This window comes from Salmo salar, chromosome ssa20 (genome assembly GCF_905237065.1).
Source record: "Salmo salar chromosome ssa20, Ssal_v3.1, whole genome shotgun sequence".
Lineage (NCBI taxonomy): Eukaryota > Metazoa > Chordata > Actinopteri > Salmoniformes > Salmonidae > Salmo > Salmo salar.
The window spans coordinates 49,389,871-49,408,602 of record NC_059461.1 but is presented as its reverse complement, the minus strand read 5'-3'; the positions used below and the strand labels follow the sequence as shown (position 1 = coordinate 49,408,602).

The 18,732-nt window shown below is 44.6% G+C and overlaps 1 protein-coding gene across 8 annotated transcripts in view; it reads left to right on the top strand.

The window, feature by feature from the left end:
• Nucleotides 1–18,732, top strand: part of LOC106612745 (Down syndrome cell adhesion molecule-like protein 1 homolog) — a 137,478-nt gene that overhangs the window by 99,496 nt on the left and 19,250 nt on the right. For 5 of the 8 annotated variants that reach the window (XR_006760959.1, XM_045703560.1, XM_045703559.1 and 2 more), the window contains exons 10-19: nt 629–907; nt 1,102–1,221; nt 1,458–1,634; nt 7,580–7,785; nt 8,287–8,383; nt 8,979–9,107; nt 9,314–9,481; nt 10,299–10,369; nt 10,578–10,818; nt 18,324–18,527. Coding sequence is in view for 6 of the 8 variants with exons in the window: in XM_045703560.1 (XP_045559516.1) it covers nt 629–907; nt 1,102–1,221; nt 1,458–1,634; nt 7,580–7,785; nt 8,287–8,383; nt 8,979–9,107; nt 9,314–9,481; nt 10,299–10,369; nt 10,578–10,818; nt 18,324–18,527 (1,692 nt within the window). In the remaining 2 variants the exon portion in view is untranslated. Of the gene's footprint in view, nt 1–628; nt 908–1,101; nt 1,222–1,457; nt 1,635–7,579; nt 7,786–8,286; nt 8,384–8,978; nt 9,108–9,313; nt 9,482–10,298; nt 10,370–10,577; nt 10,819–18,323; nt 18,528–18,732 lie in introns of those variants that run through there. The other 3 variants (XM_045703562.1, XM_045703561.1, XR_006760960.1) reach the window with 2 other exon arrangements.

Sequence of the window (18,732 nt, the reverse complement as noted above, 5' to 3'; positions counted from 1 at the left end):
GTCAGAGCACAGGGTCAAGACTGTACAAGCTTGTGTGTTGCCTGTTTTATAGTGTGTTGATGAGGTTGAATGTGTGCTTGCCATAGGAAGACTGAAGGGTGTGTCATCTGGTGTGTGTGTGTGTGCATCTCGTCATTTCTCTGATTTAATTAGATTAATTTTAACGAGGCCCAAATTAAATCCCCCAGATGTCTCAGCTCTACGCCCCCCCATTCCTTGCCCCCCACTCCTACTGTGGTCACCATGGCAACGCCATTCTTCCCTCTGCTGATTGGGCTCTAATTAGAGCAGCTATTATGGGCTGGAGAGGAGAGGGTTGGGGGGCCGGGGAGACGCTGGGTTCCAGGATTAGACTGACTGGAGATCACAGGGAAGGTCACTCACCATAAACTACCAACCAGCCCATCACCCAGTCTGAATCACTCAATATGAACTATCCATCCATCCATCCATCTCTCTCTCTCTCTCTCTCTCTCTCTCTCTCTCTCTCTCTCGCTGTCTCTCACACACATGTATGTATCTGCTTTCCTCCCTCTCTGTCACTCCCCTTTTGACCCTTTCCCTCCTCCTCATGCTTTCTTTCTCCTTTTATTCTATCTCTCTCTCCCTCCTGTTTACCGTCTCTCAGTGCCCCCTCTGATCCAGCCCTTTGACTTCCCCCCCACCTCCATTGGGAAGCTGATGTACATCGCCTGCGTGGTGTCGTCTGGCGACATGCCCATCCACATCACCTGGCGTAAGGACGGCCAGGAGATCGTGCCCTCGTCCGGCGTCAACATCGAGACCAAGGAGTACATGAGCTCGCTGCAGATCGGCAAGGTGTCGCTCAAGCACAACGGCAACTACACCTGCATTGCTAGTAACGACGCCGCCACCGTCAGCTCTGAGAGGCAGCTCACTGTCACAGGTGAGACAGGACCGGTTGACTGACTGACTGACTGACTGACTGACTGACTGACTGACTGACAGACAGACAGACAGACAGACAGACAGACAGACAGACAGACAGACAGACAGACAGACAGACAGACAGACAGACAGACAGACAGACAGACAGACAGACAGGCTCCAAGTTTAATCTTCTCCCTCCCCTCCCTACAGTGCCCCCTCAGTTTGTGGTCCAGCCCAATAATCAGGATGGGATCTACGGCAAGGTGGGGGTCCTCAACTGCTCCGTGGACGGATACCCCCCTCCCAAAGTCATGTGGAAGCACGCCAAAGGTACCCATCTTCACCCGTTGATTTACAACATTTGCCGTTACTGTGTATCTAGCCGTGTTTGATATCAGCCTAAAACCATTCAGATGTCCTATACCATTTAGCAGACACGTTGATCCAAAGTGATTTACAACAGTCAGTGTGTCTACCAGCTGAGCCACACAGAACCACTATAATATAGTGGACTATGATCTTGATAACCATACTGCAATCATCAGCGAAATTCACCCCCTCGCTAGGTACAGGGAACCCGCAGCAGTACCACCCAGTGCCTCTGACCGGTCGGATCCAGATCATGGGGAACGGCTCTCTGCTGATCCGTCACGTCCTGGAGGACGACCGGGGATACTACCTCTGCCAGGCCTCCAACGGCGTGGGCTCCGACATCAGCAAGAGCATGGTCCTGACCGTCAAGAGTGAGTCTGACCCGCAACCCGGACCACGAGTACACATTCTCAACCACACACCAGGGCGAAAGTTAGCCTAGTGGTTAGAGCGTTGGGCCAGTAAACGAAAGGTGGCTAGTTCCAGTACCCGAGACGGCAAGATGAAAAATCTGCAATTGTCACCTTGAGGAAGGCGCTTAACCCTCAGTCGCTGTACTACTATGGCTGACCCTGTAGAACAACACATTTCACTGCACCTATCGGGTCTATGTGACAATCAAAACAACACACCACATGCTCTCAACCACACACATACTGAGTGAGTCTGACTGCAGCCTAACCACACACAGTGAGGAACATAATCAAAGAAAATGGAGAAAACTAGCTGATAGGAGTTAATAAAAATAAGGATTACTCCTCTGGTTTAACATACCTTCCTGGTACAGAGATCATGGCTTTGTTATTTGTGTCTCACGGATACCCCCCTCCCAAAGTCATGTGGAAGCACGCCAAAGGTACCCATCCTCACCCGTTGATTTACAACATTTGATAGCAGCTTAAAACCATTCAGATGTCCTATACCATTTAGCAGACACGTTGATCCAAAGTCATTTACAACAGTCAGTGCGTCTACCAGCTGAGCCACACAAAACCACTAGAAGATGGCTTCAGTGAGGGCTGGAACACTCCAGTCAGCCGAGAGTATCAGTTTTCCTCTTGTGTTCTCTCTCTCTCTCTCTCTCTCTCTCTCTCTCTCTCTCTCTCTCTCTCTCATGAGTCACTCAGTGTGTCAAAGCAATGAGGCGACTCTGATAGCACTACCATAGCTAGCGATACTGACACACAGAGAGAGAGAGATGGATTTTATGACTCTAGGGATCAGTCTTCAAAAAACACTTTGTCTTTCATCATGATCTGCGATCAATCTGTCGACCCTGCACTGGCCTTCAGTTACATTAGCATCTAAACACACATACACACACACACACACACACACACACACACACACACACACACACACACACACACACACACACACACACACACACACACACACACACACACACACACACACACACACACACACCTTTGCGCTCGTCAAATCAAATCAAATTGTATTAGTCACATACACATGTTTAGCGGATGTTGTTGCGGGTGTAGCGAAACGCTCGTGGGGTTGATAAAGTGCTCTTATCATGTATGTTAGCATCTGAAGCCTCTGGCCTGCGTCTAGCTTTAAATAGCAGACTGTCCTCCTGCAGTAACTTGACAGACAGCTGAGATGTTTCTCACTCACTCACTACCTTACAGTGTCTTGCTCTCACTCGTTTCTGCTCTAGCTCTCTCCTCTGCTTCGCTCACTTGCTGTGTAGGTGTCACTCTCACTGTCTCTCTCTCTCTCTCTCTCTCTCTCTCTCTCTCTCTCTCTCTCTCGGTCTCCGTCTCTCCCTCACTCTGAGGTGGTGTTAGTGCTGTTGATTGAACCGTTCCTCTCCTCCTGCCTCCCTCAATTCTGTCCATTTTGCTCGGCGGAGGGAGGAAAGGAGGGAGGGAGGGATGAATAAATGATGGAAACAAAACAGCGGAGCTCTCCTCAGATCGATTGTGTGTGTGAGGAGTAAGGGAGGAGCTGAAGAGGATGGTATGTGAGTGATTGAAGAGGAGGAGAGAGGGATAGGTAGAGTGAACATCCTTCCTGGTGCTTATTTACACAGTTCCCAATAAACTGAGTATGAGAGGGGAAGGCATGTACAGTACCCGTCAAAAGTTGGTACACACCTACTCATTCAAGGGTTTTTCTTTATTTTTACTATGTTCTACATTGTAGAATAATAGTGAAGACATAAAAACTATGAAAGAACACATCATGAAGTAACCAAAAAAGTGTTAAACAAATCTAAATAGATTCTTCAAAGTAGCCACCCTTTTCCTTGATGACAGCTTTGCACACTCTTGGCATTCTCTCAACCAGCTTCACAAGGAATCTTTTTCAAACAGTCTTGAAGGAGTTCCCACATATGTGGAGAACTTGTTGGCTGCTTTTCCGTCACTCTGCAGTCCATCTCATCCCAAACCATCTCAATTGGGTTGAGGTTGGGTAACTGTGGAGGCCAGGTCATCTGATGCACCACACCATCATTCTGTTTCTTGATCAAATAGCCCTTACACAGCCTGGAGGTGTGTTTTGGGTCATTGCCTTGTTAAAAACAAATGATAGTCTCACTAAGCCCAAAACCAGATGGGATGGTGTATCACTGCACAATGCTGTGGTAGCCATGCTGGTGTGCCTTGAATTCGAAATAAATCACTGACAGTGCCACACCAGCAAAGCACCCCCAAACTATCACACCTCCTCCTCCATGCTTCACAGTGGGAACCACACATGCAGAGATAATTTGTTCACCTACTCTGCATCTCACAATGACACAGCGGTTGGACTCATCAGACCAAAGGACCGATTTCCACCGGTCTAATGTCCATTGCTCGTGTTTCTTGGCCCAAGCAAGTCTCTTCTTCTTATTGGTGTCCTTTAGTAGTGGTTTCTTTGCAGCAATTCAACCATGAAGGCCTGATTCATGCAGTCTTCTCTGAACAGTTGATGTTGAGATGTGTCTGTTACTTGAACTCTGTGAAGCATTTAATTGGGCTGAAATTTCTTAGGCTGGTAACTCCAATGAACATATCATCTGCGGCAGAGGTAACTCTGGGTCTTCCTTTCCTGTGGCGGTCCTCATGATAGCCAGTTTTATCATAGCGCATGATGGTTTTTGTGACAGCACTTGAAGAAACTTTCAAAGTTCTTGAAATTTTCCGTATTGACTGGCCTTCATGTCTTAAAGTAATGATGGACTATCATTTCTTGCCATAAGATGAACTTGGTCTTTTACCAAATAGGTCTATCTTTTGTATACCCCCCTACCTTGTCACGACACAACTGATTGGCTCAAACACATTAAGAAGGAAAGAAATTCCACAAATTAACCTTTACCAAGGCACACATGTTAATTGACTACCTCATGAAGCTGCTTGAGAGAATGCCAAGAGTGTGCACAGCTGTCATCGAGGCAAAGGGTGGCTACTTTGAAGAATCTCAAATGTAAAATATATTTTGATTTGTTTAACACTTTTTTTGGTTACTACATGATTCCATATGTGTTATTTTATAGTTTTGATGTCTTCACTATTATTCTAAATAGTAAAAATAAAGAGAAACCCTTGAACGAATAGGTCTGTCCAATCCTTTGACTGGTACTGTATATCTTATCATTGACTACAGTTCTACTTTACTGTGATGCTACTTTATCATACAGAGATGAGTTTCCCAAAACATAATCATCTTAGGCACTAAGATAATTGCTCCTCCATTGCCTAATGGACTTACCCTTTTACTGCAGTGGGCTAAATCAGGGTCACACAGAGTTTACATCCAAATATTACACTTTATATACACTACCATTGAAAAGTTTGGGGTCACTTAGAAATGTCATTGTTTTTTAAAGAAAAGCACATGTTTTGTCCATTAAAATAACATAAAATTCATCAGAAATACAGTGTAGACATTGTTAATGTTGTAAATGACTATTGTATCTGGAAACAGCCACATTTTTATGGAATATCTACAGTACAGTACATAGGCTTACAAAGGCCCATTATCAGCAACCATCACTCCTGTGTTCCAATGGCACGTTGTGTTAGCTAATCCAAGTTTATCATTTTAAAAGGATAATTGATCATTAGAAAACCCTTTTGCAATTATGTTAGCACAGCTTAAAACTGTTGTTCTGATTAAAGAAGCAATAAAACTGGCCTTCTTTAGACTAGTTGAGTATCTGGAGCATCAGCATTTGTGGGTTTGAATACAGGCTAACAATGGCCAGAGACAAAGAACTCTCTTCCAAAACTTGTCAGTCTATTCTTGTTCTGAGAAATGAAGGCTGTTCCATGCAAGAAATTGCCAAGAAACTGAAGATCTCATACAACACTGTGTACTAATCCCTTCACAGAACAGCGTAGACTGGCCCTAACCAGAATAGAAAGAGGAGTGGGAGGCCCCAGTGCACAACTGAGCTAGAGAGCAAGTACATTAGAGTGTCTAGTTTGAGAAACAGATGCCTCACAAGTCCTCAACTGGCAGCTTCATTAAATAGTACCTGCAAAACACTAGTCTCAACGTCAACAGTGAAGAGGCAACTCCGGGATGCTGACCTTCTAGACAGAGTTGCAAAGAAAAAGCCATATCTCAGACTGGCCAATAAAAAGGAAAGATTAAGATGGGCAAAAGAACACAGACACTGAACAGAGGAAGATTGGAAAAAAGTGCTATGGACAGACAAATCTAAGTTTGAGGTGTTCGGATCACAAAGAAGAACATTCGTGAGATGCAGAAAAAATGAAAAAATGCTGGAGAAGTGCTTGACGCCATCTGTAAAGCATGGTGGAGGCAATGTGATGGTCTGGGGGTGCTTTGGTTGTGGTAAAGTGGGAGATTTGTACAGGGTAAAAAGGGATCTTGAAGAAGGAAGGCTAACATTCCATTTTGCAATGGCACACCATAACGGCACTTAATTGGAGCCAATTTCCTCCTACAACAGGACAATGACCCTAAGCACAGCTCCAAACTATGCAATAACTATTTTGGGAAGAAGCAGTCAGCTGGTAATCCCTCTATAATGGAGTGGCCAGCACAGTCACCGGATCTCAACCCTATTGAGCTGTTGTGGGAGCAGCTTGGTACGTAAGAAGTGCCCATCAAGCCAATCCAAATTGTGGGAGGTGCTTCAGGGAACATGGGGTGAAATCTCTTCAGATTGCCAGAAAGCCCAAGGACTGCAAAGCTGTAATTGCTGCAAAATGGAGGATTCTTTGATGAAAGCAAATATGGACACAATCATTTTTTCATGGAAAACAAGGACATTTCTAAGTGACCCCAAACTTTTGAGCGGTAGTGTACATCACAGAAGACTGAAATGTAACACAACTGTTTGACATAGAAACACCAGAGTTTTTGCCATTTTTTTCTTTTTTTTTAATACATTATGAAAAATATAATATTCCACCCATGAGGCCACTAGGTAATGTGACTTTATTATGATTATGAGTAAGAAACATTTATTCTAGTGTCAAAATTGACTATTAAGTGTAAATAGGATACATTTGGTCATAAAGTTAGTCCCGTCCAAAACTGAGATTTGCAAGATAATTTAAAAAATATGTCATGGAATGAAGGGTATGTAGCAGTTTTCCTTGGGTTGGGTGTATTTCAATCCTGCCAACATACCCACAGCTGGCAGCACCTAAGTAATCATCAATTCGGCGCACAGCTGCAAGTGACCCAATCGTAATGCCCATGGTAAATTTGGTTTGACTTTGGATATCCCTGTGGGGCTAGCTAGGGACCATCAGTAAATTATACAATGTACATGGGACAATATTTTTAAACATTCAATAGCTCCAAATTTCAATGACTTAAAAACCTCAAACCAATGATATATAGTAGACATTCATATACAAGCATTGAAAGCTTTAAATTAATGAGAAGACTAAAAGGTGTGCAACTTGAAGATATTGCCCCATATGTGGAATATATTGACAGTCCCTAACTAGCCCCACAGATAGGCTATCGAAAGTCAAACCAACAGCGACACACTGGCCAGCTGAAGCTAGCCAAAGTTAGCCAAAGAAGTTGGCTAACTTGCTAGCCAAGGCTAAATCTAGACACAAGACTTGGTTACACTGTTTCAATCTCATTCTCAGTCGCATTTCCTAATGAGGATTAAAACCGAGGCTAAATCAGTCATTTCATCCCTCCTTTAAAATGATCTTAGTACAAAAGTTGATTCTTATATTTTGGTGGAAACTCATGTATAACGAAAAACTCTGCCTGTATTTCCCTGTCGGACTCTGTCCCATTATTTCCCTTGTCACTCCCGCCATCCATCCCACCTTCATTCTTCCCTCCATCGTTCTCTCTCCAGTCCCAGCAATGATCACGTCGCACCCCAACACCACCATGGCCATTAAGGGACAGATTAAGGAGCTGAACTGCACAGCGAGGGGGGAATGGCCTATCATCATCCGTTGGGAGCGTGGTGACACGGTCATCGACCCCGACCGTAACCCACGCTACGCCATCACCACCAGCCCCAACGAGAAGAGTGATGAAGTATTGTCTACGCTGAAGGTGAGTCACACACATATACTGTAGACATACACACAAACATACAGTCTGACACAGAAACAGACACAGATAAAAACACACACACCATTTAGAGGGTTAGGACATCAGATACACCAAATGGAGGATATGAGATCAGATGAGATGTGTATGGAGGTGGCTTCACGTAGTCTCTCTCTCTCTCTCTCGCTCTCTCTCTCTCTCTCTCTCTCTCTCTCTGTCTGTCTGTCTGTCTCTCTCTCTCTCTCTCTCTCTCTCTGTCTCTCTCTCTCTCTCTCTCTCTCTGTCTGTCTGTCTGTCTGTCTGTCTGTCTGTCTGTCTGTCTGTCTGTCTGTCTGTCTGTCTGTCTGTCTGTCTGTCTGTCTGTCTGTCTGTCTGTCTGTCTGTCTGTCTGTCTGTCTCTCTCTCTCTCTCTCTCTCTCTCTCTCTCTCTCTCTCTCTCTCTCTCTCTCTCTCTCTCTCTCTCTCTCTCTCTCTCTGTCTCTGTCTCTGTCTCTGTCTCTGTAGCTGAAGCCAGCAGAACGTGGTGACTCGGTCTTCTTCTCCTGCCATGCCATCAACTCATATGGAGAGGGCCGGGGACTCATCCAGCTCACTGTGCAAGGTCAGTGGGTCAGACAATCACCCAGATGGAAATGCTTGGGTCACATTCATTAGCGCACACCGTAGCAAAGTGTTTTGCAATGGAAAATGATAGTTCAGGTAATCATCCCTGTTTCAGTCCGTTTTCTTCCGTTTGGTGCCTAGTGAATAGACAACTACCTGCTTACTGTGACATGAATCGGGAGAGAGCAAAAATCAGTACAGGATCACTTTCTTTCACACTATGCTAATGTTCTATTCCCTCTACACTCTTAAAAACAAATGTGCTATCTGGAACTTAAAAGGGTTGTTCGAATTGTGCGAAACGTCAGGAATTTTTTCTTCCTACATTATAAACAAAAGGGTGACGTCAGTGAAATTTTAAACAAAAACAACAAATCTTTCTCCCCATTGGAGAACCCAGGTTCCAGGTAGAACCATATTTGGTTCCATTTAGAACCCTTTCTACAGAGGGTTCTACATGGAACCCAAAATGATTCTAGCTGGAACTAAAAAGGATTCTACCTGGAGCTAAAAAGGGTTCTACCTGGAACTAAAAAGGGTTCTACCTTACATCTTTCTCCTTTCCTTTCTTTCTCTCCCTCCTTCTCTCTCAGAGCCCCCAGACCCTCCAGAGTTGGAGGTGAGGGAGGTGAAGGATCGGAGTATGAACCTGCGCTGGACCCAGAGATTTGACGGCAACAGCATCATCACCAGCTACGACATTGAGTACAAGAACAAGACCGGTATGCCAGGGGACAGCGGGGGTTAAACTGGGGATTGACTATTAGTCGGTGCTGAGAACATAACTATAACCGACTAATGTATCTTCTGTCTTTTGTGTGCACACACACACACACACACACACACACACACACACACACACACACACACACACACACACACACACACACACACACACACACACACACACTCTCATCAACACATGCAGATCCATGGGAGTTAAAGCATGCCACCCGTAAGATCTCTCCCACCAATAACCAGGCCAACATCGTGGATCTACACCCTGCCCAAGTCTACAGCATCCGCATGTTCTCCTACAACAAGATCGGACACAGTCAAGCCAGCAAGGAGCTCACCATCAGCACAGAGGAAGCACGTGAGTCTAACACAACCACACACATACAGTGCCTTCAGAAAGTATTCAGACCCCTTGACTTTTTCCACATTTTGTTACGTTACAGCCGTATTCTAAAATGTATTAAATAAAACAAAACCCTCAGCAATCTGCACACAATACCCCATAAGGACAAAGTGAAAACAGGTTTTTAGATCATTTTGCCAGTTTATTCAAAATAAAAAACAGAAATGCCTCATTTACATAAGTATTCAGACCCTTTGCTATGAGACACAAAATTGAGCTCAGGTGCTTCCTGTTTCCATTGATCATCCTTGAGATGTTTCTACAACTTGATTTGGAAAGGCACACACCTGTCTATATAAGGTCCCACAGCTGACAGTGCATGTCAGAGCAAAAACCAAGCCATGAGGTCGAAGGAATTGTCCATAGAGCTTCGAGACAGGATTGTGTCGCAGCACAGATCTGGGGAAGGGTACCAAACCATGTCTGCAGCATTGAAGGTCCCCAAAAACACAGTGGCCTTATTCTTAAATGGAAGAAGTTTGGAACCACCAAGACACTTCCTAGAGCTGGCCGCCCGGCCAAACTGAGCAATCGGTGGAAAAGGGCCTTGATCAGGGAGGTGACCAAGAACCCGGTGGTCACTTTGACAGAGCTCTAAAAATCCTCTGTGGAGATGGAAGAAGCTAACAAAATGTGGAAAAGGTCAAGGGGTTTGAATTTTTTCCCGAAGGCACTGTACACGCACAAACATAAACACGCACAAACGGATATCGATGAGATGACCTTTGACTGCACTGAAAAAGATTGACCATCTCTTTTTTCCTCCCGCCAGAGCCTGATGGTCCTCCTATGGAGGTTTTCCTCCAGCCTATGACCTCGCAGAGCATCCGCGTCACCTGGAAGGTAAACCACTTGTAGATTCAAGATTCAACATATTACAAACATCATAGCAATATGGCATGAGACTCTCTTTACAGGTCGAGGACCAGTCTGAAATTAAAACCTAGAATCACATGAGAATCACATATCTGTTCCCGCCACAGAACTCTATCAATGTCAATTTTATCCTCTTTCATTCTCTCATCCCTCTCTTCTCCCTCTGTCCCTCTAGGCCCCCAGGAAGGAGCTTCAGAACGGGGTGATCCGGGGTTACCAGATTGGTTACCGTGAGAACGGGCCTGGCAGTAACGGCCAGTACAGTATCGTGGAGATGAAGGCTACGGGGGACAGTGAGGTGTACACCCTGGACAACCTGAAGAAGTTTGCCCAATATGGAGTGGTGGTCCAGGCCTTCAACAGGGCCGGCACAGGCCCCTCCAGCTCTGAGATCAACGCTACCACACTGGAAGATGGTAGGGGGCATGGAACACACACACAGACAAGACATACGCACACACACACACACACAATCCTTGATTGATGTTCTAATGTGTTTTCTTAGCAGGAGCCCTAATGTAGACATGTTTGAGTAAAAATAGTCCAAATGACCAGAGGGCCAAATACTTAGAGGGCCAAATATACCTGATCCCTCTACCTTTGTCACACTCCTCACCTCATCTTTGAACATTCCCAAATGATTCTTTCTCCTTTTGCTATCAATTCTTTTTTAGATATCTCCCTTCTTACTTCATCTCTAACCTCTCTCTCAGTTCAGTTCAATTCAAGGGGCTTTATTGGCATGGGTAACATATGTTAACAATGCAAGTGAAGTAGATAATAATCAATAAAAATGAACAGTAAACATTACACTCACAAAAGTTCCAAAAGCATAAAGACATTAACAAATGTCATAGTATGTATATATACAGTGTTGTAATGGTGTACAAAGGGGAAAACAAATAATCATAAATATGGGTTGTATTTACAATTGTGTTTGTTCTTCACTGGTCAACCTTTTCTTGTGGCAACAGGTCACAAATCTTGCTGCTGTGATGGTACACTGCGGTATTTCACCCAATGGATATGGGAGTTTATCAACATCGGGTTTGTTTTCAAATTCTTTGTGGATCTGTGTAATCTAAGGGACATATGTGTCGCTAATATGGTCATACATTGGGCAGGAGGTTAGGAAGTGCAGCTCAGTTTCCACCTCGTTTTGTGGGCAGTGTGCACATAGCCTGTCTTCTCTTGAGAGCCAGGTCTACCTACGGCGGCCTTTCTCAATAGCAAGGCTATGCTCACTCAGTCAGTACATAGTCAAAGCTTTCCTTTAAGTTTGGGTCAGTCACCGTGGTCAGGTATTCTGCCACTGTGTACTCTCTGTTTAGGACCAAATAGCATTCTAGTTCGTTCAGTTTTTTTGTTAATTCTTTCCAATGTGTCAAGTAATTATCTTTTTGATTTGGTTGGGTCTAATTGTGTTGCTGTCCTGGGGCTATGTGGGGTGTGTTTGTGAACAGAGCCCCAGGGCCAGCTTGCTTAGGGGACTCTTCTCCAGGTTAATCTCTCTGTAGGTGATGGCTTTGATATGGAAGGTTTGGGAATCGCTTCCTTCTAGGTGGTTGTAGAATTTAACGGCTCTTTTCTGGATTTTGATAATTAGCGGGTATTGGCCTAATTCTGCTCTGCATGAATTATTTGGTGTTGTACACGGAGGATATTTTTGCAGAATTCTGCATGCAGTCTCAATTTGGTGTTTGTCCCATTTTGTGAATTCTTTGTTGGTGACTGTACCCCATACCTCACAACCATAAAGGGCAATTGGTTCTATAGCTGATTCAAGTATTTTTTGCCAGATCCTAATTGGTATGTTGAATTTTATGTTCCTTTTGATGGCATAGAAGGCCCTTCTTGCCTTGTCTCTCAGATTGTTCACAGCTTTGTGGAAGTTACCTGTGGCGCTGATGTTTAGGCCAAGGTATGTATAGTTTTTTTGTGTGCCCTAGGGCAACAGTGTCTAGATGGAATTTGTATTTGTGGTCATAGTGACTGGACCTTTTTTGGAACACCATTATTTTGGTCTTACTGAGATTTACTGTCAGGGCCCAGGTCTGGCAGAATCTGTGCAGAAGATCTAGGTGCTGCTGTAGGCCCTCCTTGGTTGGTGACAGAAGCACCAGATCATCAGTAAACAGTAGACATTTGACTTCAGATTCTAGTAGGGTGAGGCCGGGTGCTGCAGACTTTTGTAGTGCCCTTGCCAATTCGTTGATAAATATGTTGAAAAGGGTGGGGCTTAAGCTGCATCCCTGTCTCACCCCACGGCCCTGTGGGAAGAAATGTGTGTTTTTTGCCTATGTTAACCGCACACTTGGATTTTATAATATCGTATATTTTTTCCCCAACACCACTTTCCATTAATTTGTATAGCAGACCCTCATGCCAAATTGAGTCGAAAACTTTTTTTAAATCAACAAAGCATGAGAAGACTTTGCCTTTGTTTTGGTTTATTTGTTTGTCAATTAGGGTGTGCAGAGTGAGTATGTGGTCTGTCGTACGATAATTTGGTAAAAAGCCAATTTGACATTTGCTCAGTACATTGTTTTCACTGAGGAAATGTACAAGTCTGCTGTTAATGATAATACAGAGGATTTTCCCAAGGTTGCTGTTGACACATATCACACGGTAGTTATTAAATCCAATTTGTCTCCACTTTTGTGGATTAGAGTGATCATACCTTTGGTTACAAATATTGAGGGGAAAATGCAAAAGCTAATGATAATGTTAGAGTTTTAGTATAGCCAATTGGAATTTGTTGTCTGTATATTTTATAATTTCATTGAAGATACCATCAACACCACAGGCCTTTTTGGGTTGGAGGGTTTTTATTTTGTCTGTAGTTCATTTCAGGTAATTGGAGAATCCAGTGGGTTCTGGTAGTCTTTAATAGTTGATTCTAAGATTTCTATTTGATCATGTATATATTTTTTCTTGTTTGTTCTTTGTTAGAGGGCCAACAATATTGGAGAAGTGGTTTACCCATACATTTCCATTTTGGATAGATAATTCTTTGTGTTGTTTGTTTGTTTAGTGTTTTCCAATTTTCCCAGAAGTGGTTAGAGTCTATGGATTCTTCAATTACATTGAGCTGATTTCTGCCGTGCTGTTCCTTCTTCTTCCGTAGTGTATTTCTGTATCGTTTTTGTGATTCACCATAGTGAAGGCGTAGACTCAGGCTTTCCGGGTCTCTATGTTTTTGGTTGGACAGGTTTCTCAATTTCTTTCTCAGATTTCTGCATTCTTCATCAAAACATTTGTCATTGTTGTTCATTTTCTTCGGTTTTCTATTTGAGATTTTTAGATTTGATAGGGAAGCTGAGAGGTCAAATATACTGTGAAGATTTTCTACTGCCAGGTTTACACCTTCACTATTACAGTGAAACGTTTTGTCCGGGAAGTTCTTAAAGGGATTGAATTTGTTGTTGCCTTATTGGTTTTTGGTAGGTTTCCACACTACATTCCTTCCATCTATAGCATTTCTAAATATTACTCAGTTCCTTTGGCTTTGATGCTTCATGATTAAGTATTGCTCTGTTCAAGTAGACTGTGATTTTGCTGTGATCTGATAGGGGTGTCAGTAGGCTGACTGAACACTCTGAGAGACTCTGTGTTGAGGTCAGTGATAAAGTAGTCTACAGTACTACTGCCAAGAGATGAGCTATAGGTGTACCTACCATAGGAGTCCCCTCAAAGCCTACCACTGACTATGTACATACCCAGTGTGCGACAGAGCTGCAGGAGTTGTGACCCATTTTTGTTGGTTATGTTGTCATAGTTGTGCCTAGGGGGGCATATTGGGGAGGGAATGCTGTCACCTCCAGGCAGGTGTTTGTCCCCCTGTGTGCTGAGGGTGTCAGGTTCTTGTCCGGTTCTGGCATTTAGGTCACCACAGACTAGTACATGTCCCTGGGCCTGAAAATGATTGATTTACCCCTCCATGATGGAGAAGCTGTCTTCATTAAAGTATGGGGATTCTATTGGGCGGATATAGGTAGCACACATGAGGACATTCTTCTCTGTTGAGATACTTTCCTTGTTAATTTCTAGCCAGATGTAAAATGTTCCTGTTTTGATACATTTAATAGAGTTGGTTTGGTCTGCTCTATATCACATCAGCATACCCCCTGAGTCTCTTCCCTGTTTCACACCTGGTAGTTTGGTGGATTGGACTACCACGTCTCTGTAATCTAGAGGGCAACCAGTGGGTTCGTCTCCTCTATACCAGATTTCTTGTAGGATGACAATGTCGGTATTTCCGATTTCTTTGATGAAGTCTAGGTTCCTGCTCTTTAGGCCAAAGGCAAATGACCTCAGGCCTTGGATATTCCAGGATGAGATAGTGAAGGCTTTGTGCTCCATAAAGTGACCAATGTTGTGTGGTTTGGCCTCAGGCCAGTAAGTGTGAGCAGAGCCTGCTGAGCATCTGGTACATGCCATTGGCTTGGGCTAGTGTAAGAGTGGGGGTTGGGCCTGTTTGCCCGCTCACGGCCTGGGCGTATGTGTGACTTCCATGTTGAGGCCCTCTTTGTGGCATAGGTCTGATCTGAAGGGGCCTAAATGGGGTGTGGGCATGGTAGACTTGGGGGGGGGGGGTCTGGATGTAGGTCCTCTCGGTGTGGGTCCTGTATGTGTAGGTCCGGGGGGGTGTCTCGCTGGTCTGGGCGGGGTGTCTATTGATCTGTTGCTCCTGTGTGAAGTGTTGGGGCTGCGTTTGAGCGCGATGTAGAGTCCGGGCGACGGTGGGCACTGCTGCCTTGTATAGGTGGACCTGGTCGTAAAGGCTGTTCAAGTCCATGGTGGAGTGGTGGGCCAGGAAAATATTTGGTTTTGAGGTACAGTCACAGGAAATACTTGTGTTTGCCCGCTCTCTCCCCCCATCCCTCTCTCTCTGTGTCTGGGTGATCTCTAGCAGGGCGTCTCTCCAACACTCTCCTGTGTATTCCTCTCCTTCCCCCCTCTCTCTGTCTCTCATTCAATTCAATTAAATTTGCTTTATTGGCATGACTTAACAATGTACATATTTCCAAAGCTTACTTTGGATATATATAATATTAAAATAAGAAGAATCAAAATTGTCAATGGGACAACAGTAACAACAATAACCAAGGGTCAAAATAACCATACATTTAACAATAAGCATACAGTAGAGGACATGTGCAGGTTGGTTGGTCTGTCAGACACTGTCCCTCATCTTATGGCATGCAGCAATGTAGTGCGCTGCCAACCCACAGGTCTCTGTGTCCTCCCCCAACAGGACGGGTAGCCTATCCTCATCAGAGAGGTCTTTGAAACCTTGAATAAGGGTTTCAAATTTGGGGAAATGACTCTCTCTAATTGTTTTATATTTTTGACATTTTGTCAGGAAATGTAGCTCTGTCTCGGGTTCTGCTGTTGTGCAGTGGTTGCACAGCCTTTTCTCTACAGGGAGCCAGGTTTTCCTGTGTCTACCCTTCTCAATGGCAAGGCTGTGCTCACTGAGCCTGTACTTTGTCAAGGTTTTTCTAAGGTTTTGATCAGTAACCATGGTCAAATAGTTAGCCACGGTGTACTGTCGATTTAGGGCTAGATAACACTGCATTTTGCTTTGTGTTTGTGCTTGTGTTTCCCAATAAGCAATGTAGTTTTTCTTTGACTGTGTTGTAATTTGGTTTATTCTGATTGATTGGATGTTCTGGTCCTGAGGCTTCAGTGTGTTAGTAGAACAGGTTTGTGAACTCAGCCCCAGGACCAGCTGGATGAGGGGACTCTTTTCTTTGCTCAGCTCTTGGCATTGCAGGGCTTGGTAATGATATGACAGGGGGTCACTGTATTTTAGATGTTTCCAAAACTTTATTGCTCTTTTTTGCGTTTTTATTATTAGTGGATATTGGCCTAATTCTGTCCTGCATGCATTGTTTGTAGTTTTCCTCTGGACAGTTAGGAGAATCTTACAGAACTCTGCATGCAGGGTTTCAATGGGGTGTTTGTCCCATTTGGTGAAATCTTGTTTTGCAAGTTGACCCCACACCACGCTGCCATAAAGTGCAATTGGTTCAATGACACATTCAATTAGTTTTAGCCAAATTTTAATAGGTTTTTCAATTTGAATTTGTTTTTTAATGTCATAGAATGCCCTGCGTGCTTTCTCTCTGTTCATTCACTGAATCATCAAGGTGTCCAGTTGATCTTATTTTTAAACCTAAGTAATTGTAGTGTGTTCAGTACTCTATATATGTTGTACCAATTGAGAACTTTGGTCTCTCTCTGTGTCTGGATGATCTCTACCGGGGTGTCTCTCCAACACTCTCCTGTGTATTCCTTCTCTCTCTGTCTCTCTGTCTCTCTGTCTCTCTGTCTGTGTCTCTCTCTCTCTCTCTGTGTCTGTCTGTCTCTCTCTCTGTGTCTGTCTGTGTCTGTCTGTCTCTCTCTCTGTGTCTGGATGATCTCTACCGGAGTGTCTCTCCAACACTCTCCTGTGTATTCCTTCTCTCTCTCTCTCTCTCTCTCTCTGTCTCTGTCTCTGTCTCTGTCTCTGTCTCTGTCTCTCTGTCTCTGTATGATCTCTACCGGGGTGTCTCTCCAACACTCTCCTGTGTATTCCTCCTCCCTCTCTTGATGTTTTTCTCTTGCTATGAAATATGAAAACACACACACACACAGTTGGCTGAAGCCCTATTGGTCCAGAGCACTGCTCTTCCCAGTGGCTGTCTCTGTGGTGACAGTGATATTGATGGCCATTATGATAATAGTGATAACAACAAGCATACTAAAAATTATTCTAATTAGCTTGTCTCTCTCTTTCTGTTTGCTTCCTGCCGTAATTATCCACAGCTGAACGCATTGTCTCCCTGCTCCCTCTTTTCATCTTTCTCCTCTTCCTCTCCTCCTATGCCCGCGTTCCCTCCTCTCCTCCTCCCCTCTCTCTCGCTCCAAAAACAACCACCTTTCATTTGTCTCTCTGCCTCTACTCCCTCACAAGCTGCCTCACATCTCTCCCCCCACTCTTTCACTCTAGTCTCTCCATACCTCCCTCCCTTCTTGCCTGTTTTGATGTTTTCCTGGTTCTTCTTTATTCCTCTCCCACTTTTTCTCTCACCTCCCTGTCTCTCGTGATTCCTCCGCCCCTTCCCTCGCTCTTCCCTCTCCCTTTGTGTTGTATTCAAGGTGAATTGATAGTAGTAGGTTGTGATTGGTTGTGTAAGGTGAATTGATAGTAGTAGGTTGTGATTGGTTGTGTAAGGTGAATTGATAGTAGTAGGTTGTGATTGTGTCAGGTCTGGAACGTTAACGTCTTCATGGCTGTTCGAGTTGAGTCCACTAGGGTTGTGAGCGGAGAAGGACCCTCAGACCTAATAACACAAGCCCCTCATTTCTCTTCTCCCCTCTCCCTCCCTCTCTCCCTTCCTCCCCCATTTCGTCCTCCACAACTCCCTCTCGCCACACCAGCTGCGGCTTCCTTATCGTTGCAAGCCAACTCCACCTCTTTCATTTCTCTCCCTCTTTTTTTTTCTCTCTCTCTCTCTCTCTCTCTCTTTCCATTCAGTCAGCCTTCATCCAATCATCCTGTTCCTCGCTTTCTCTCACAAGTCCAGATCTGTTCATCCTCAATAGTGGTGTTATTCACCCAGTGAAAGCCCATTGGTCAGTGAGCCAAGGGCAGCTGATAGATAGAAGGGGCACCTGGGAGAAGTGAGACAAAGGAACCTTTTTACGCCAACATCTTCACATCAGAGAGGATAGATGTCTTATTTATTTAGAGTCATCACTCATCTGATGATAGATATTTAGGCGAATCTAGGGTTTGGGTTGTGTTTTTACATGTCTTGGTTTACTACTTGGTGGTGTCTGGGAAATCGTCCCTAGCTGTTGTGTTCAACATGTAGTATATTGATGGGTCCTGATAATAATCTCTTCCTCTTCCTTCCCTCCCTTTTTCCAGTGCCCAGCCAGCCGCCCCAGACCGTGCGGGCCATCTCGGTGACATCCGACGAGGCGGTAATCACCTGGGCGGAGCCCCCACGTCTGACACTGCACGGCGTGCTGAAGGGTTACCGTGTGGTCTTCTGGTCCCTCTTCCCCGACGGAGGTGGGTGCTGTGGGGGCCCGACGTACCCGCACGCACGGGCACAGGGCCACGCGCAGAGTAACTATCACTTCTACGCCTCTGACCTCTGACCCCTCCGCCCTGAGTCGACCTCAGAGTTTGACCTTTAACCTTTCAACCCTCGGCCCTGACCTCTGACTGCTACCTAACGTGGTTTATGTACCAGACCTTATTTACTGGTCTTCCTGGTAAAATAGATTTTTTTCTCTGGCGAAATAAAACATGTATTTTGTGAATCCTTGAA